The sequence below is a fragment of the Equus asinus genome, chromosome 2, assembly GCF_041296235.1.
Source record: "Equus asinus isolate D_3611 breed Donkey chromosome 2, EquAss-T2T_v2, whole genome shotgun sequence".
Classification (NCBI taxonomy): Eukaryota; Metazoa; Chordata; class Mammalia; order Perissodactyla; family Equidae; genus Equus; species Equus asinus.
Window position 1 is genome coordinate 113485254 of NC_091791.1, and position 21939 is coordinate 113507192.

The following is a 21939-nucleotide window of genomic DNA, read 5'->3' on the forward strand; positions in this document are numbered from 1 at the left end:
AAATACTAAATGGTTTCCAGCTAAAATTCCACACCTGCCAAAAAGCAAACATATTTTAAAAAGTGAACTCACTTCCAGAATGAAATAGCTTGGTAAAGATGATAATAGCCACCAATCTTCAGATAAAGGAATTACTTAACTCCAAAAAGTAAAATAACATTAAAAGCTAATTTTAATGAAGTGTGCTATGAGCTCTTCTGCAAAGATCTGCTTCACTCTGAATACTCACCAGTGCCCTGGACAATTCATGGGTTTAAGGGCAAAAGTGTCCTTTTCAATATCAAAGGTAAACATGTTCTCACTGTAATGCTGCCAGTGGCCCGAGGCTTCCCAGAGTTTACTGTTGTACATATTGGGAGAGAGCACTTCTGTGAAGTTACGTTGGTGATATTCCTCCTTTAGGATAAATGCATTTAAAGTTAAAATCTGCTATGACAGATCACAATTCCATGCAAAGTAACACTGTCAACAAATATTTTTTAACTCGAGATTATGCCATATTAATTTGTGGTTAATGTGCTTTCTGGATCATGAAAGAAAGATTAATGTATGCTCAGTATAATTTTCACATTAGGTACATTTATTTTATAGTATACAATAGCATATAGTATATAATGTTTTAATTCTTTGAAAATTAGTGATTGAAATACCATATATTAAACTTCCTGTAACTATAAACTCCAAAATCCTTCTAGATTCTAGATAAACAGCAGGTTTTCTCTATTACTCAAAAAGGTAGAATAATTTTATAGCTCAATAAGCTTGAATGCCATGTTGCATGTTAACTTACAGTTTTGATCGATTTAGTTTTAAATAGAAATAAAGTTGGGAATTTTAACTTATAACACCTAGTGGTTGATATCAAGTCATTACTGGCTTCTCTCCCTCCTTACTTGTAAACAGCTTCCCTAATTCAGTCACTGGGGGTGGGAAACAAGAGTTTTGATTTCAAGCAAAGTTCCTATTTTATTTAAACATTGTTCTTGTTTTTTTTCCTTCAAGATATCAATCTGGTGATCTTTGTTGGGTGTTCCTTAGATTTTCAACATTTGTTAATCACTTAATGGACATCTGGCACAAATCTAGACCACCATATTTTAGCTACGTAAAAAAAAAATGACAATTAAAAACATATAAAATAGAATATTTTTAAATTACTAACAACAACAAGTTTGTATCACTGACAGGGATATTATTCGTTCCTCTTTGGCAGACCACCTTTTCAGTCTAATTGTGGATAGCCTGAGTCTCAGCCATCCACCAAGCTGCTTTACCTATCCTCTGTTTTCATTAAGTTGGAAAATTTTAACAAAATTATAGATCAGTACAAACGGCAGTAATTATTTAGTGGCTAAGTCAGATGGCTCCATATATCCAGATTAAACAAGGTCCCAGAGATTAAAGGGGTTTTTGTGAGTTTGTTTCTTTTTACTGAGGCTACTTTCAATGCTTAGCGCAGGAGACAATGATCAATGGATTCTTAATCCACTCTGGATACCATCATGTTAGGAATTTATGTTTTGTTGAGGTGTTTGGAAATGATTTTAAACTATGCCCTGTGAGGGAAAGTGTCATAATGTCTACAACTTATCTTGTGTGGTTTAGCAAAAAACTACTACTACATTTATATATAAAATATGTACACATATATAATATGTATACTGTCCTATCTCTATATATTATAATATACATATATAATAAATATATACTGTTCGGTCTCTTTTACACACACACGTGAAAGAGAGAGATAAACCAAACTGGCAAAATGTTAACTGATAAATCTAGATGAAAGATATACGGATGTTGACTGTACTGCACTTTAACTTATCTGTAGGTTTGAACTTTTCAAAAGAAAATGTTGGGGAAAAAGTAGGTCTGATGCCATGTTGTCAATTTCTTTCTCTAAAGAGTAAAGAAAATCAAGTTCTTGGAAGAGTAAAGTCATGGTGATGGAACAGTTCACAGCTCAGTCTGGTCTCCTGAAGAAATCCCAAAAGCTTATTCTGAAGATTAAAAATCATATTTCATCCCTGAAGGTACAGTTTCAGGCTATTGAAGGTACTGACTCTCCTGCGCCTGGTGATGTGGTTGCCTGGAAACACCTAAATAGCACCTAAATATCAGAGAAATGCTTTTAAGTAATTTTTCACTATAAAAACTAAAGCAATTCCAGTTTAACAGCTGCTTTCCAAAACCACACTAAAATAACAGAGTTTTTATAAAAGCATAAATCTACAAGGTCAAAGAGAAAAGGAAAGAAAACGAAAGCTATATACCTGAGAATCTGGAAAGCAGATGCACAATTGCCTCAGCAGACCTGAGAAAACGAAAACTAAACGGCAGAACCCCAGAAGCGAGACTATTTTAGCTATATATAAATTTCTAGGCTTCACATTTTTAAGGCATTGTTCGTGTCTTCTGTTCTTATGTCTATAGCTTTTTCTCTCTGGAAATTTTTAGGATCTTTTCTTTATCCCTAAAGCTTTGGAGTCTCTCAGTAATGTGCCTTGGTGCCCAAGGAAAGAATGTTTTCACCAAAAATCCCGGAACACTCCTGTTGGGAGCTGAGACTGTCCCTTGTTCATTGAACTAACAGGCAGAGAATCACTTATTCTTCTGGCCAGGATTATGGAGCCCAGTTACTAGGGGAGATTGTGTTGCTGTTAAACAGCAGAGTAAGGAGGACTATTGGAATCAGTGAGGAGCCTTAAGTATTTCCATATCCAACAATGATTGGGGAACCCTAGCAAACCAATAAAGACAGGATCACTAAGAATTTGGATACTTGGGAAGAAGATTTGGGTCATCCACCATTATGGGTTGCATTGTGTCCCCCCAAAAAGATATGTTGAAGTCCTAACCCCTAGGACCTCAGAATATGGTCTTATTTGGAAATAGGGTCTTTCCAGATAATCGAGTAAAAATGAAGTCGTTATGGTGGGCCTTAATCCAATATGACTGGTGTCCTTATAAAAAGGGGAAATTTGGATGAGACAAACACATGTAGAGGGAAGACAATGTGAAGACACAGGGAGAACACGATGTGAAGACAAGGACTGGAGTGATGCAACAACAAGCCAAGGAACACCAACGATACTGCCAAACCACCACCAGCTAGGAAGGGGCAAGGAAGGATTCCCCACAGGTTTCAGAGGGAGCACAGCTCTGCCAACACCTTACTTTCACATGTCTGGCCTCCAGAACTGCAAGGCAATACGTTATGGTGCTTTGTTAGGCCCCCTAACAAAGGTGAGGCTAATACACCCACCAAGCAAAACATTCTGTCCATCTGAGGTGCTGGGTGGACAAGGGGAAGACGAAGTGGGTGGCAGAAGAAGGAAACTCTGCTTTATCAACTTAGGCCTTGTTTCCATCTCCAGAGGCTGAGGCTGGAACCATTACATTTAAATATTTCTTTTCTCTGCATATTCACATGAAGAGCACTGATGGTGGCTAATATCACAATTTAGATTTTAGGTGAAACTGAACTGACGTCACCACATGATGATACATTGGCTTATGGGACTTTGTGTGAGGAAACAAATGTCTTCATCCAAGCAAAGGACAAAAATGGATGCTGAGTAGCGAAAGGGATGGGTCGTGCTGGTTATTCTCCATTTGCTACCCACTGTCCCACACCATAGTGATCCATTTTCCTCCCTTCTATGGCCTGCTTTGTGTCCCCAAAGGCTGATTTCCATGGACTCCATCACCAGGCTTACTTGCCTTCTGACTTCTGGTCGGGTTTGACCAATGCGAGGTTCTAAAAGGATTCGAGGGTGAGAGAAGAGAGATGTCAGGGTATTTATTCCCCCTTTCCCCACTCCTTCCTTGCCTTGGGTTTATTCTGTCTCTGACTGTGCTCTCCAGTTACAGCTTCTGTTGAGTGGCCTCTCTTCCATGGCTTCAAGCTCTCTCTAGGTTTCAGTAACACTATTCTTCTCCTCACCTCTTCAGGCCTAGGGGTTGGGGTAAAGGGGTCCTGCTGTTGGTAATCCCTGCTGTTGGTAATCCCTGCTCTACCATCTCTTGTTGTTACCTCAGCTGGACCCACACCTCCATAAATATTTCCTTCACTAGACTGTCTTCAGTTAAACCTTTTGAATGCACCTGTCAGGACTCTCTCTGCACAGCAGGTAAATGTTTTGATATCTCACATGTCTGCAAAGACAAGTTTGATTTGGAAATCCACTGAATCCAAGGTTGTGGGAACAGGAAGCAAAAATTCTCCATGAGTTATTAGTATAAAAACAACAGAAGCAATTGCCCTCTCCACTCCATACTTCCAGATGTGCATCAATGGATCAGGCAGACTCCACGAAACCAGCAAACTCAAAAGGTGTGACCGAGAAGAGTTTTACAAAAGGAACCTTCATACATTGCCAGTGGAAATGCAAGACAAGAGTCCCTTTGGAAAACAGTTTGGCAATTGCTTATAAAGATAAACATAAATGTACCACATGACCCTGAAATCACCCTCCTACATATTTACCCAAGTAAAATGAAAACCTATATTCATATAAAAACCTGTACATAAATGTTTATAGCAGCTTTATTCTTAATTTCCTAGAACTGGAAACAACTCAAATATCCCTCAGCTGGGGAATGGATAAACAATCTGTGTAATGTCCATACAATGGAACACTGCTCAGCAATGAAAGCAGCCAATCATTGATACACTCCACTTAGGTGGATCTCAAGGGTGTTATGCTGAGGAGAAGAAACTAGTCTCAAATGTTACATACAGTTATGATTCTATTTATATGCCAAAATTTTAGGAATGGAAAACAAATCAGTGGTTACCTAGGATCAAGAAGAAGAGGGTTTGACTCTAAAGGCGGGTAGCATGAGGAAATTTTCTGGGGTAATGAAATTGTTCTGTATCTTAAGTGTTGTGGTGATAACACAATTCTGCACATTCGTAAAAAGTGTGAATTTCACCATATGAAATTTTAGAACCAAAACAATTTTAAAGGAGGAACGAAAGACAAAGAAAGAACCCGTTGACAGACATATTCCAGAAAACAGGAGAAAAGAATTTCAAGGAGAGTAACAAAAAGACTCTACACTTATTCGCTATTAGTTTTTCATACAGTCAGCAACCAATCTACATCCAAAAGCTCACTCACCATAACTTAAATATAAGTGGAGGTCATCTCAGTCCACAGTCAAAAACTCACGAACTTTGAAATTTCTCTCTCAGTGGGAACAACACGCCCTCCTGCATGACCTTCCACAGAAAGGCGGCAGTTCTATTTCTGAGAAAAATAGCCCTATATAGCAGACTGCTTCTGCAGAGGCCACTGTGCTCAGTACCATGTATCCCCACCACTCTGGCCACAACTGACTGGACCAGGACCTGATGCCAAGCCAAAGGCTGCTGATACTGGATGGCCAATGGCCCCTGAAGTGACCTGGTGTGACTGAGAATCTGCCCCACTTGTACACCCTCTACTGGGTGGTGATTAACAGAACTGACTGGATCATCTCTCGGAGAAGGACTGTGAGGCACAGGGAGGGGGTACAGGAAAAAAGACACAGGTGGTCGGACTGAACAACAGAAATAAGGCCCAACAATATTCTCTTTTTTCCAGAAACACTCTTTCAATATAGAAAGAGACATCCAGGAAATAAAAGGATGGCAAAAGATCTATCATGCAAACCCTAACACAAGAAACCTGTTTTGCCTAAGTTAATATCAAAGTTGGCTTTTAAAACATTAGCTTTATTACAAAGGTCAAATACTGTGTGATTCCACTTATATGAGATGTCTAGAATAGTCAAATTCACAGAGACAGAACACAGAATGGCAGTTACTAGAGGCTGGGGGAGGCAGGAATGGGTACAGAGATTCATTTGGGATGATGAAAAGGTTCTGGAGAGTTTCAGTTCTGCAAGATGAAAGGAGTTCTGGAGATGATGGTGGTGATGAATGTACTTAACGCAACTAAACTATATGGTTAAAATGGTAAATTTTATATTATGTATATTTTACCACCAAAAAAAATAGTTTTATTGAGGTATAATCTGTATGCGATAAAATTCACTGATTTTAAGTGCACAATTGAATGACTTTTGACAGAGGTATGCAGTCATGTAACCTCCACCAGAATCAAGACATAGAATACTCCTATCATGCCAGAAGGTTCCCTCCTGACCTTTGGTAGGCAATCCCCTCTCCCCACCCCCAGGACACCTGATCATCTTTCTATCACTGTAGTTTTGCCATGTCTAAAATTTCATATAACAGAATCATACCATATAGAGTTTCTGGCTGACTTCTTTGGCTCAGCGTAAGGCTTTTGAGATTCATCCTTCTTGTGTATGTATCGATACTTCATTCCTTTTTATTGCTGAGTAGTACTCCATTGCATGGACATACCACATGATGTTTACCCCTTCACAAGCTGATGAGCATTTGGGTTGCTTCTAGTTTTGTACTATTATAAATAAAGCTCCTATGAACATTCAAATACAAGTCTCTGTATGGACACATGTCTTTACTTCTCTTGGGTAAACAAGTATAAGTGGTATTGATGGGTCTCAAGGAAAGTATATGTTTAACTTTAAGAAATTGCCAAACCACTTTACAAGGTAACTATACCATTTTGCATTCTCACCAGCAACAAAAGTTACAATTGCTCTGCATTCTCTCCAACCTCTGGTATTTTCAGTCTATCTTGTAGCAAGGTTGGGGGACATTCTTTTGGGTGTATAATTGTACCTCACTGCAGCTTTAATTTTATTTCTTTGATGACTAACAATGTTGAGCATCTTTTTACGTGCTTTTCTGCCATTTCCATAAAAAAACAAAATATCTAGGAACAAACGTGATGAAAGATGTGTAAGACCTCTAAAATACAAACTGCAAAATATTGCTGAGGGAAAATAAAGATCTAAATGAATTGATAAAATTTCCATATTCACAGGTTGGAAAACTCAATATTGTTAAGGTGTTAATCTATAGATTGAATGTAATTCCAATCTAAATATCAGCAGGGTTGGGTTTTTTTAGGAAATTGACAAGCTTATTGTAAAATAATATATGGAAATACAAAGAATCTAGAATAGCCAAAATAATCCTGCAGAAGAATAAAATTAAAGAATTTAAACTACAGATATGAAGACTTAAAATATAGTTACAGTAAGTTACAATAGTCAAAGCAGTGTGGTACTGATGCAAGGACAGACAACAAAGGGAACAAAAGAACAGACTAAATACCCAGAAAAAATATATATGTAGTCATATATATGATTATTTTGTTTAGGACAAAGATTCTACTACACAAAAGAGAGCACTCAAATGGCCAATAAGCATATGAAAGATTCTTAACATCACTATTCACCAGAGAAACGCAAAATAAAACCAGTATACCTACCAGCATGACAGACTGATAAAACCAAGTACTGATAAGGATGTAGAGCACTTGGAATGCTCATATGTTTTTAGAAGGAACATTAATTGGTTCAACCACTTAAAAACTGTTCAGTATCTTCTTAAACAGTTAGTCATTACTACCCTAGGACCTAGCAATTCCACTCCTAGGTGTATACCCAAGAGAAGTGAGTACTTGTGTGCACCAAAAAACATGTACGAGAATGTTCACAGCAGCTTCATATATAAGAGCTCCAAACTGGAAACAACCTAATGTATACCTACAGGAGAATAAACAAACATATTTATAAAATGGAATACCACAAACAAATAGGAAAAGAAACTATTAAATACAGAACTTGGATGAATCTCAGATATTAAATTGAACAAAAGAAGCCAGAAACACAATAGCAGACACTATATGATTCCGTTTATATGAAGTGTAAGATCAGGCACAATTAATCTATGCGAACAGAAATCTCAGGGGAGAGGAGGGGAGGCAGGTACTGATTGGGAAGAGACCTGAGAGGACACTATGAGAGTTGGAAGTTTTCTATGTCTTGATTCGAGTAGTGGTTGTGTAGATGTATAATGGGTGAAAATTTACTGAGCTTCAGCTTTGTGCATTTTCATGAAGCTCACTTACACTTCAATCAGCAACTCTGGCATCAGCCTCCACCTGAACGCAGTCACATGATGGACCCAATGCAAAAGTCACCCATGTGAGTCTAACACTCGGAACTGTGGGAGCTCAGAATTGGCCTCCCCAAAATGTGTCTCTTTGATTTGATTATTTTTAAGAACAAAAGACTCAGAAAGAAATTTTGACCTTACCCCATAACTGCCTAAAAGAATTTAAGATAGAAGGCCTGTTCCAGGAAGGAGCTATCACCATGGATAACTAGGTGTGGTAGACAGAAAGGCACCCGGCAGGGCCCATTTTATCAAAGTTCCCTCTCAGGTCCCACTGTCTGGAGACGCCCAGCAAACATTTGTTTACCATACATGTGCTTTTCCATCTCCATGTAAACTGCCTTCCTCCCCTTTAAGTCCCAAAACACTACCCCAACATCTTCTTTTGTCTGTAGCTGAAGACAATATTTAAGGTGGTGGCTTCAACCACTTTGGCAAGTTACTCTGATTTCCTGGGTTTCTCCCATGTATACATATCATTAAACTTTGTTTGATTTTCTCCTGTTATTCTGTCTCATGTCAATTTAATTCTTAGACCAGCCAAAAGAACTTAGAGGGTAGAGGAATATTCTTCCTCCCCTACAGAACCATGAAAGATAATAATGAAAAAATGTCAGTTTTAAGCTACTAAATCTTCGGACACTTTGTTATGCTGCAATAGACAACCAGGACAGAATTTGCACTGGACGCGGGTGCTGCTATAATGATAACCGAAAACATGTAACTTTGGCTTTGGGGCCAGGTGGTGGGCAGAAGCCAGAAGAGCCTCAAAGAGAGTATCAGCAAGGTCTTGAAGGACAGTAAGGAAAATGTTATTGGAAGTTGAAGAAAAGAGAACCCTTGTTATGTGGTGACAGACATTTGGTAACACCGTCACCAGAAGAAACATGGAAAACAGAAAGAGTAGCCAAAGAACTCATGGATTTAGCTGGGAAGATATCTAGGCAGACAGTAGAAAAGGATGACAAGAGATTTTCACATATTGAGGTATATGGGGTAACTATTTGGGTTCAAAACTGATTTGGCTTGAACTAAAGAAGCCTGACTTATGGCCTATCAAATATATGTTGTACATCTGCTTTAACCATTAAAGTAAAGAATACACTCTCTTAAGATAAGAATGCATGGGGCTGGCCTGGTGGTGTAGTGGCTAAGTTCACACACTCCACTTTGGTGGCCCAGGGTTCGCAGGTTCAGATCCCAGGTGCGGACCCTACGCACTGCTCATCAAGCCATGCTGTGGCAGCATCCCACATACAAAAAATAGAAGAAGACTGGCACAGGTGTTAGCTCAGTGACAATCTTCCTCAAGCAATACTTCCCTTCCTACGCACTATTGGTAATGCCCTATTGGTAACGCTAGTATGAGTCCCTTTCCTGACATTAGGGTCATGCTGACCTGCTAATTTGCAACTAAATACATCTTTGAAACTTTGAAAATGTATCCTGAGTATGTTTAATGTATGTTTTTTGTTCTAAAAAGATGTAAGACTGTACTGAAAACCATACTTCTCTGGAATGTTTTCCAAGGCCTTCCTGGGTTATAACCCTCACTCTGGCTAAGGCAAAACTCACCTTATTTCTCTCATCTATAGAACGGTTATTAGTTATTTTGCATCAACAAGGACAACTGACTTCTAGCTGTCTATGCTAAAATCTAAGAAGAGAGTCATAAACCAAAGAGAGTACTATAACACTTTTGAGCCAAATTTAGAGGAAATATAAAAGTGCCAGGACCTACTTGGGCACAAAAATACAACTTCTTATCATCAGATTCTCCCAGTAGAAGGCTCACAAGATAAGAATAGCATCAGGACAAAGATAAAATCCAGGTGACAGTGAGTCGAGCGTGGCCTCGGGGTTGAGACTCAGTGTGACCTGAGTGCCCAGCAGGCCTCAGGTGTGCTTTGTAGACTTAAACTTTGCAGCTTTGTAGCCCGTACGAGTGTGCTTTGTAGGTTCTCTCAGTGAAACATTAAGGCTTTTATATTTTTAAGTATTATCTCACAGCAGCCTCACAGGCAGCCCTAGGTAGAGAAGGCTCGGTCTCAGAAAGAGATGCAAGCATGGCTTTTATCTAGGTGTTGATTATAAACGTATGTAAAATACCCCAAAGTTTTTAAAGGAATTGTAGTAGCTTAGATTGAAAGAGACAGAGATATCACAAAATGAAATGAGGCCTTTGGACCCCCAACCTTCTACAGAAGGAATCAGGTTAAGAACACTGAGAAAGCTACTCAGAGGTTCACATGGGCCATTTCTTAGGGAAAAAGAAGGATGACTCAGAACCACAGCCCAGAAAGAACAAAACTGAGTCCTAATCAATGTGCATTTTTTGCCCCTGTAGCAGGGAGAACTGGTACGTTATCAAGATTTCTATAGATCAGTGACTACTAGTGCCTGCTACTCTCCCCCAACCCTTTTGGAATGGGAGTACCTACTGCATCCTATTCCTCTATCATCATTTTATAACATGGGGAGGGAATAGTGGGGTGGCTCACGGATAACTTGTCTCTTCAGTTCACAGGTCTTATAACGGAGAGGAACTGTACTTGATGATCTGTACCTAAGGGACTGCACCTGAGGAGGCTCACCTGCCCCTACACCTGACTGAGATGACACATTAGTAGATTGTGAGCCCACGTGATAATCACAGGACACTTGGAATAGTTTTTCTCAGTAGTAGAACACATCTGAAGGGCAGAATGGACTCTCCTTCGGTCTTTTGGGGCTGAAGAGATGATGACCCACCAGACTGTCGACTGGAAACTCAGAGGGCCATGCCCTAGAAACAGGGATGAATCAGAGGTAGAACGTGATTTATCAAAATGGAAGCCCAGCCCTAATTCAGCTCAGTCTCTGACTGGATTGAGCGATCAGCCTTCAATTCTGGCAGAGGGTAAATGCTCTGGTGGGAAATAATATTATCTAGAACCTCTGCAGTTATTTTTATATACAATATCTAGCATATAATAAAAAACTTCTAGGTATGGGAAGAGGCAAGACCATGTAACAGATAACCAAGAGAAAAAACAGGTAAAGTTCCTAAAAATTTGTTTGGTTGTTTTATTTTTTTTTCATGGAAAGGCCAGTTTCTTCAGACAAGGGTATCTGGGAGTTCAAAGTTCTCCACCTCATCTCTATCTGCTAAATATTTCCTTTCCAAACCTCAGGGACCCACTCCTTCCTATCAGTGCCCTTACCTTAGTATGAGAGACCACTGGGGTTGTGTATTTCAATGGTTGTACAATTTGCAACCCATACAATCATACAACCACAGAGACTTTCTGTCTATTCACACACTTCACCCCCAACCTAGAGTTCAAGAGGTCAAAGGCTGTGTTAATTTTCCAGCAAAAACAGTACATCCAAAACAGCAGCTGTGATGGTCATTACCACCTGCCGAAGTCTCCAGTAATCTTCAATGATTCTTCAAGTCGCACCTCCCCACCCTCTGGTCTTCTACCATGGCTAAGCACTGGCCAATCCCTATGGAAGGTATGTAACCCAGGTCACAGAGTCCAAAGTGGTCAGCCTCCAGCGGCACAGCACAAGAAGAGAAGGAAGGAAAATGAGTCAGGTGAAGCAGACAGAGAATGACCAGTACATTCCATGTACCCTTTTCAGGAAGTTACTGAAGAAACTGCTCCCCCAAGTGAGAGGGATAAGCAAGGAAGAGGAAGACACAGGATCAGGAAAGAGGGGAATCAGCATAGGAAAGACATGAGGGAGTAGCCAGGATGAGGAGGAAAAGAAGTCCTAAGACATCAGTTGGCAAGAATCTTAGCAGCAAGTTAATTCTGGAGTGAGAGAACTAAATTTGAAAAAAAAAAATTGACTCAGAGATTATCTGAACCATCAGAACATGCTGCAAGGAGTTTCAGATTTTCATGGAAAGGTGAGGATGAATTAGTGACAGGCACATAGAAAACTGAGTAAATGAAAATTTTCAGTAAATGAAAATTATTAATTATAGGAAAGACCACAAAAAAGCACAAGAAAGGAAATGTAATCCTCCTAGCCCACATGGATACCTCTGAACAGTATCTATAAGGTCCTAACGAAGACTTTCTAATCCATGGACTGGCATTACACGTAGGTATTTTACAGAACTGTTTTTTCACTCTTTGCTCTGGAGCTGCCACATCACCTGGGAGGCACCTATGACGACGGAGGAGCACCAGTGTCCACTGACCACATGTGGAGAAGCGGTGCTTCATAGCTTAGCGTTCTGTGCCAAATATGACACTTCCTGCTTTCTTCTCTTTCACAGAGAGTTCTGCACTTGGTCTAATGCTTGTCTTTGTATTGTATGTATCTTTGTATGGCTTCTCTAGAAACTTATACGGACAATAGGTGCATTTAATGAAACCCAAGAATGAATTTATTTAGGGAAAATACAAATTATCTCAATGTTTTTATTAGAAGGCAAAATCCACTATTTCTCTTCTAGGTTCAAAATTCTTAATATTACTAAAATAAAATGAATGAAAATACTTGGGACCGGCCCGGTGGCACAGCGTTTAAGTGCACACATTCCCATTCAGTGCCCCAGGGTTCGCTGGTTCAGATCCCGGTGCGGACATGGCACTGCTTGGCACGCCATGCTGTGGTAGGCATCCCACATATACAGTAGAGGAAGATGGGCATGGATGTTAGCTCAGGGTCAGGCATCCTCAGCAAAAAGAGGAGGATTGGCAGCAGTTAGCTCAGGGCTAGTCTTCCTCAAAAAAAAAAAAAAATGCTTGGCCATTTTACTGTGAGAGAAAATAGTAAAATGTAAAATGGAGTTGAATAAGAATAAAATATTTTTTAAATTAACTTACTCGTATGAAATCCATAAGTGTATTATAAATGAAGGCTCCTCTGGGAAGGAAAAAACAGCTTCCAGGACTCAGATCATGGAAAAAGAAAAGCTCTTGTTCCTAGATTAAAACAATAATTGCATTTCAAATTTCACTGCTATTGCTGAATATTTACTGTACACATGCTAGGATATGCTAGGAGTAAAACATATACTCAGTTATCATTTCCATCTTCTAATAACTGACATTCCAAAGTCTCTCAATACCTATATCTAAATATATGTAAAAGCACATGTAAAATTATAATTCATATTACGATTGCTTAGCTTTTACTTCAACTTCTACTTACGGCTAATTTCTTACTTGGCACCATGGAGTATGGATCAACATGACAAAAAAGATCAGAAAAGTTCACTGCCGGAGGTGGGCATTAAGTGATGGTGACCATCATCACGGCTATCACATTCTGAGAGCCTGCCCATGCCATCACCTAGCGTCTGTCCTTGCATGAGCCCTGCAAGGCTGCCCAGCAAGAGACGAGGACATGCAGTTCCGTAAGTGAATACTGGCCCATCATACAAGACAGCTAATAAGTGGCAGGATTGAGATTAAAACTAGGTGTACCTGCATTCACATCTCATTCTTTCTTTCTGTTCTACTTCCCAAATGAAAAGTCTATTACCAAGTATACATAATTTCTTAAAAGGTATTTTTATATCATGATAAAAATAAGAGAATGGGCCAGCCTGGTGGCACAGGTTAAGTGCCCATGTTCTACTTTGGCGGCTCGGGGTTCACTGGTTCAGATCCCGGGTGCAGACATGGCACTGCTTGGCATGGCATGCTGTGGTGTCGTCCCACATATAAAGTAGAGGAAGATGGGCATGGATGTTAGCTCAGGGCCAGGCATCCTCAGCAAAAAGAGGAGGATTGGCAGCAGTTAGCTCAGGGCTAGTCTTCCTCAAAAAAAAAATGAAAATAAGAGAAGGGTGTAATTTTTAAAATCTAATAAAAGATACAGGAAGGAACAAGGTTAGAAGACATCCAGGGTATTAGCATGAAAGCACTCAACAGCAAACTATGAGTGTCAGCAAAATAGAAGATAGGAGAAGAAGAAGAAATATTATTATTAAAACAATATGGTTTTATGAGATGTAATCGTAAGCCAACAAAAGAATGTTCCCACTCCAGTAGTGCTTAGGGTGTGCAGCATACCTTCCCAATTTTCCTGTGATCTCGGTTCTTGGCTTCCTCTTGGAACTTTTCCCAGTTTTTCATCATCTTGTTATCAGGAAAGGATATCCCATAGATCCTCTGTAATGTTTCCATTTCAGGATTGCCCTCCCAATATGTTGAGGAATTCTAAACATCAAACAACATTTTGGTCAACATATAAAAAATATCTGGTTACAAACAAAACTGCTCTTAAGCACGTATACAAATTTCCACTCTAACAACATAGCTTACTTAAAGATGATTTTTTGTAGCACTTGAAAAAATCTTTAATTCTAACTAAAACTTCCCAGCCCAAATTATATCATTAGTCATAAATTATGTTGAGCCTGTGGTAGATTCTAGGAATAGAAAGTGAGAAAGAAAGAGTGGAAGTGAGGGAAGGTTAAACAGCAATTGTGATCACCGAGGAGGGGAGCAGCAGAGGAAGGAGAGGCAGGAAGCGAAGACAGGCCTTGCTGATCCACGGCCAGTGGTTAAGAACAGTGCTGTCATCAACCCTCATCTCACCACCTGCGAGAAAATAAGGCCCAGAGAGGCCAGGACTGCAAAGTCAGTCCCCAGCCTCTTCATTCCCAGAGCAATGTTTTCTCCATTATACCACCATATCCCCTTTTGTCTTTTCCCTTTTCCTACAGTACATTATTCTCACATCCAGATAAATGTTCTTGTTCACATTAGGGCAATTCAAGAAAACAACAGTATGCAGAACAATATCTTAAAATATCATACAAAAAAGAAATGCATTATAACACAGTAAGGTTAAATCATAAACAATTAAAAGCTACATATAATGTTCTAATTACCAAAATTCTAAAACATCATATTATTTTTAGAAGTCCATGTAAAAATCAAATAAGAATGAAATGTTTTAAAATAGCATGATGTTCAGATTATAAAATATAGGACTGAAATACCTTCTTATCTAGTTTACCTTAAGTTTGCTATATTAAAAAAAATCAATTCTTACCTTGAAAATTTTTATGGCTTTAATTTTTCCAGTGTGTCTTACATGGGGGCCTTTACAAAGGTCAATTAGTGGACCACACCTATAATGGAATATTTAAAATATGCTCACAGAGTTACAGCTTTTTGGGTTATTCATTATAAACCATGTTCTCATATGTTTTAGGTAAAGAATTTCACTTATTTGTAAGTTTGAGGGCAATTTTTAATTTGGGGGCAATTTAAATTAATTTTTAATTTAGGGTGAAGGAGAGGCAATTCATCTAGTCTCAGATCCCAGTCTTCTCTCTTTTCCTCTAATTCAAAAGCTACAGAATCTTGTGAAAGAAACTGCATACAGAGACACCACTTTTCATTGCCACATCCCAAGGTTCTTACAAACTTCCTACTGTCATAAAATCAAAAAGCCATTTCCCTGCTCTACATTAATTTTCAAAACCAAAATTATATGAAGTTTATACAAAAGGCATTAATTTGACACCTTCCATTGAAAAATAAACTTCACCAAACCCATAGAATGTACAGCACCAAGAGTGAACTATAATATAAACCCTGGGCTCTGGGTGATTATGATGGGCCAATGTGGGTTCAGGGACTGTAACTAATGTGCTACTTTGGTGGGGGACGTTGATAGTAGGGGAAGCTGTACACATGTGGGATATATGGAAACCTGTACCTTCCTCCAAATTTCACTGTGAACCTAAAACTACTCTAGAAAATAAAGTCTATTAAAAAAATAAATAAGTTTCAAGGATTTTTTGTTTGTTTATAGGCTCTCTGGTTTCACGACAAAATGCCTAAATGTCTCTTGGTTGATTAAAACAGCACGTTGACTTACAATGCAAATCTCAGGCAAAAGTTCAGATCAGAGATGACACCGCTATTAAAACACATGGGGCTGTAGCCAGGGACTCTCTTGCGCCTATAATGAACAAGGACCCCCAAACCTATAATGAACAAGGATCCCCCAAACCTATGATGAACAAGGACCTCCAAATCTGTCATGAACAAGGACTCCCAAATCTTAATGAGCACAGCCTTTTCTTCAAGTACAGGAACACTAACAGAGTCAAAATACTCATAACACAGGTCAGAGGGAAGGTTACTTAACATCAACTAATATAAGGAAAATTTAGTAAACAAAAGTAAGTTATTCCTTTTAACTATTCCAACCAATTTTAAATATTTTTAAAGTTCACTGGTTAAAAAGTTAAAAATTACAATGAACACATAAAGGGACTGGCTGATTCAACAAAGTAGAATGAAGCTTTAATATATTGTTCTCTGTCCACAATGGAGTAAATCAACGTTCAGAGCAATGGAAGGAATGTCTAATTAGCATGAAAGGCCTCAATACTCTAATCTTTAAATAATCCCACAGAAAAAAAGTCATTTATTTTCCAAAAATTAAATACAGCCATTCAAATTGATACAATAAGAAGTGTTGATGTTGATCTAAGTAAAGTTAAAAAAACAAAAACAAAAAAGGTCAAGTAGCAGAAGCCAGAATTTCAAAACTTAACATACCCTTTCTATTTCTTCATTTATTTTTATACTTTAAAATGGCTATCCTAACATTTATTTGAATTATAGGTAATAAATAAGAAAACCTTATCAGGTCATGAGATAGTGGCAAAAATAAGATAAACATGGTATCCCACTTCAATGTCAAATGGCAATGAGTTCATATCATAATTTAAGAAATGCCCTGTGCATAGCTCACAGAAGGGGTATGATTTTACTTATAGTTCAACTAAACCAGAAAACCATAAGTACTTGACTGTGGAAAACAAGTGTCCCAATGGATATGTGTGATAGTATAGACTATACAGACACCAGATCTTCTAAGATGGGACCATGAAGGTCACAGCAGCAGCCAGGTAGCCGGAAGACACAGAAATGGGGAACAGCAATTACCTGTAACGCAGCTTAGAAACGGATGAATAAAAAAGGGGTCAGGAGCCTAACGCTAAACTAACAGAACTAAGTCACTGTACTAATTTCCCTTCCCTCTTCTTACCACTTGACTTTGCCTTTGCTTCCAACTTTTTGTTTCATCGTGAATAATCTGCTAACGCATAAAGGTCGATATGTGACTTTTCACATAATAGCGAAAACACACTTTGGACTCTGGGCACTACAGCACAAGGCAGAAAATCACTGTGTGAGGAGATGGCCCACCGCCACCTTCATAAGAATGTGGGAGGATCAACAAAATTCCTTTCCCTAACAACCCCTCAAAAATGTAAGGCTCTGGGCGAACACAGTCTCACCCACTTGGAGAAAGATGCTGCTACAGCTAACATCAGAAAACAAAATTTGGGTTTTTGTACCATCCTGATGAATACAAACAAGAAAAAAATAATTCCCTTTGGTGATAACATTTTGGAGTCCCTAACTGAAGCAGTATATCAACTATGCAAATTTACACATCGACCCCCACAGCCAGAGACAAACTGCTTCCACTGCCAACGCCTTCAGGTTTACCACTGAGCAGAGTTTAAAATTTATGCACACACACTTTACCTGTAAACTGTGGTAGTTGGCGTGTTAACCTTCTCATTCAGGATGCGGCATTTAAATTTATTGTACTACAAAGAAAAATATATTTACATGTTATTACATAAAATGTTTGAATGGAAAAAAACTTCCTTTTTTCAACAAACATTGAATGGCCATCTACCATGCGTTAGGTACTGAGACCCTGGGGATATGAAGAGCTCACAGCCTAGAGCCATACTGTCCAGCACGGGAGCCACAAGCCCTTGAGGCTGCTGAGCACTGGAAAGGCAATTAACCTGAAATGAGATGTGCTGCAAATGCAAAACACACTGGATCAGGGTCATAATGTGAAAAAAGGACATAAAGTAGCTCATTAATTACGTTAATTATTTTTGTATTTAATTAAAAATAATTATTATGTTACATGTTGAAGTGATCTTTTTGATATATTGGGTTAAAAAAGTTATAAAAGTTAATTTCATCTTTCTTTTACTTTTTTTTTTGGTTAGGAAGATTGGCTCTGAGCTAACATCTGTTCCCAATCTTCTTTTTTTGCTTGAGGAAGATTAGCACTGAGCTAACATTTGTGCCAGTCTTCCTCTATTTTGTATGTGGGTTGCCGCCACAGCATGGCTTGACAAGTCATGTAGGTCCGTGCCTGAGATTCGAACCCGCCAACCCAGGCTGCTGAAGTAGAGCATGCCAGACTTCACTACTTTGCTATGGGGCCAGCCCCTCTTTTACTTTTAAAATGTGGCTACCAGAAAATTTAAGATTACATATGTGGCTCAGATTTGTGGATTGCATTATACTTCTATCGGACAGTCCTGTTCCAGAAGATTCTAATTTTAACTACAAGAAATAAGTAAATAAAATTCTGAGGACACAGCTACATTATTAATTTGTGTAAAAATTAAAACAAAGTTTATAGTAAAAGATATCATTATGTTAAAAAACTTAGCAGATATTTTTCTTTTATGCTTTCATCACTATTATTATGATGCTGGTACTTTATATTAAACAACTACTGAAAGGAGGTAGCTGTTGGGAGAAAAAATAGATTTGTATGATTTAACTGTTTCATACTTATATGTTAAAATCAAATCATTTTACTTCATGAAGGCTTTACTGAATTTAGTTCTCAACCCACAGAATAGGAGAAAATAATTGTAAATCATGTATCTGATAATGGGATCAGAATATATAAAGAATTCCTAGAATTCAACAACAAGAAACAAACAACTCAGTTCAAAAATGGGCAAAGGATTTAAATAGATATTTCTTCAAAGAATATATAGAAATGGCCAATAAGCACATGAAAAAATGCTCAACATCACTAGTCATTAGAGAAATGCAAATCAAAACCACAATGAGATACCACCTCACACCCATTAGGATGGCTATTAGCAAAAAAAAAAGAAAATAACAAGTGTTGGCAAGAATGTGAAGAAGCTGGAACCCTTGTGCATTGTTGGTGGGAATGTAAGTAAAATAGTACTGTCACTGTGGCAAATGGTATGGCAGCTGCCCAAAAAGTAAAACGCAGAATTTCCATATAATTCAGCAATTCCACTCTAGGTATATACTCAAAAGAACTGAAAGCAGGGACTTGAACAGATATCTGTACACCCATGTTCATAATTTTTCACAATAGTCAAAAGATGGAAGCGACCCAAGTGTCCGTCTTCAGATGAATGGATTAACCAACTGTGGTGTATACACACAAAGGAATACTATTCAGTCTCAGAAAAGGAAGGAAATTCTGACACATGCTACAACATGGATGAACCTTGAGGACATGCTGAGTGAAATAAGCCAGTCACAAAAGGACAATATTGTACTATTCCATTTATATGAGGTTCTAAGTGTAGTCAAATCTATAGAGACAGATGGAGGGGAAAGGAGAATGAGGAGTTTGTGTTTAATGGGTACACGTTTCCTGTTGGGGAAGATGAAAAAGCTCTGGACATAGATGCTGGTGATGGTTGCACAACAATATGAATATACTTAATGCCAATGCACACTTAAAAATGATTAAAATGAGGGGCTGGCCCCGTGGCCGAGTGGTTAAGTTCGTGCGCTCCGCTGCAGGCGGCCCAGTGTTTCGTCGGTTCGAATCCTGGGCGCGGACATGGCACTGCTCGTCAGACCACGCTGAGGCAGCGTCCCACATGCCACAACTAGAGGAACCCACAACGAAGAATACACAACTATGTACCGGGGGGCTTTGGGGAGAAAAAGGAAAAAATAAAATCTTTAAAAAAAAAAAAAAATGATTAAAATGATATATTTTATATTTTGGATATTTTACCACCAAAAAAAGAGTAGCTGCAACTTTTACTAAATCCAAATCTATTTTTTTAATTCAAGCCCATAAAACTAACAATATTGTGCTTTCAAATTATAGTCGTGCATCACTTAACAATGGGGACACGTTCTAAGAAACGTGTCATTCAGCAATTTCGTCGTTGTATGAACATCACAGAGTGTACTCACACAAACCTAGATAGTATAGCCTACTACACAGCTTGGCTACATGGTACTAATCTTAGGAGACTACTGTCATATATGCAGTCTGCCCTTGACTGAAACATCATTATGCAGTGTATGACTATATGTGCTTTCTCTGATATTTGTGATTTTAAAAATAAAATTATGAATATATCTAAGTACATTGGTTAAAACAACATAAAGAGAAAACTGAAATTTTATACAGGTTACTCCAAGCTAAAATCTAAAAAAAAAGAAAAAAAATAACCACAGACAACCCCGAAGGAAAGAGAAAAGCCAGAATTGTATACGGTATTAAAAATATTGTTGAAGTTAGTAGTCAGAATATTAATACTAAAAATTAATCAGATTTATAAATACATACATGAAAACTATTCAGCTGGCCCTTTACCTACCTATGTCTGCATTAAAATTCTCAGGAAATAGTAGGGAAATAGCACATTGAGTGACTGGTGACAACATCACAATAGGTTGCCAAATCATTTGGAACAACTGGGCTAGTACCAGTCAATTACTTATTAAAAAAAAAAAAGGTTGTCTATGTTAATTATTTTTAATATTCCCGGCAAAAAGCTTTGTTATTCTAAAGAGTTTCCTGAATTTACCTTAAACATTTCCAGGAGGACTTCCTTACTGACTTCTAATCTTTCAAAGGCTTGCTTTTCTTTTATGATCGTCTTACACATGCCCTCCAGCGCTGACAGCTCTGTGCTGGACACTGCTCTAAAAGGAAGAGCAAGTAAGAATCAACACAGATTTTTCAGACAATATGCATGTTTCTTTGTGTGGACCTTTGTCCTGTAGACTTTGTCTCTAATTACACACTTTCCAAATTGAGGAATTTGGGGTTTTTTGTACCAGGACTTCAGAAAGTCAAAAATTCACATACAAGGCAGATCCTATCTCTCAAAGAGGAGACAGCCATCAACTTCACTTCTTCTCTGCAGTGAGGCGTGCCATTTGAAAACCCCATTAGAAACGACCCCAGGTGGATTGTAAGCTCCTTTCAGGCCCATTCTGTGCGGTCTTCCTCGTCCCTCACACATTTATACTTTCGTTCAGAGGGCTGTATGAAGTGCTCGCCATGTCCCTGCCCTCACTGACCGTGGAGCCCAGGCTGAAGGAAGATCTGTGTGCGTGAGTGGCGGAGTCAGAGCTGGGTGCTCACGAGGGCAGTGGGCCTCTGCAGGCATGGACTGACCTCCCTCAGTCACTCCCAGGTTTCAGCTCACTCCCCTCCAACCACGCTGGCTTCCTGCCACTCCTCAAACAAGCACGGCATATGCCCACACAGGGGCTGTTCCACAGAGGCCTCGCACGTTCTTCCCCTAAAGGACCATAAATACCCCCCAGCAGCCTCAGAGCCTTGCTCCCTCCTTCCACTCTGGTGCTTGCTTCAAAGTCACTTTACCCTTTCCTGACTGCTTTCCTGTCACAGCACACACTTCCCCATACCTGGTTTATTTTCCTTCATGGCACTCATCACCACCTGACAGTGGATGCTGTTTGTTTATTGTCTGTCTGAGCTAACCACACTGTTAGTTCCACAAGGACAGGCTGATCTGTTCACTGCTGAATCACCAGCAGCAAGCACAGCACATAGTAGGCAGTCAAAAAATCTTGCTGAATGGATCTTGGAGCGGTGGTAACAGGGGATGAAGCCGGATCTGCCTGAAGGCAGGACTACAGAATACTGGATGCTCAGGAGAGATGAGGGAGATCATTTAAGCAGGATGGAGGTGACAAGTAAAGGCAAAATGTACCATAGTCATCCAGGCAGGAGATGTTGTGGGTCTAAATTAAGGCAGAAGTACAGAGGAGGAGAGGAGGATGGGAGAGCTATTTAGTAGACGA

At 39.0% G+C, this 21939-nt stretch overlaps 1 protein-coding gene across 1 annotated transcript in view; it reads right to left on the minus strand.

Moving 5' to 3' along the window:
- Positions 1-21939, minus strand: part of TARS3 (threonyl-tRNA synthetase 3) — a 65699-nt gene that overhangs the window by 28349 nt on the left and 15411 nt on the right. The window contains exons 6-11 of the mRNA XM_044763008.2: positions 20691-20808; positions 17599-17663; positions 15077-15155; positions 14089-14235; positions 12895-12993; positions 230-396 (exon numbers count right to left, since the gene is read on the minus strand). Coding sequence (XP_044618943.1) covers positions 230-396; positions 12895-12993; positions 14089-14235; positions 15077-15155; positions 17599-17663; positions 20691-20808 — 675 coding nt within the window. The remainder of the gene's footprint in view (positions 1-229; positions 397-12894; positions 12994-14088; positions 14236-15076; positions 15156-17598; positions 17664-20690; positions 20809-21939) is intronic.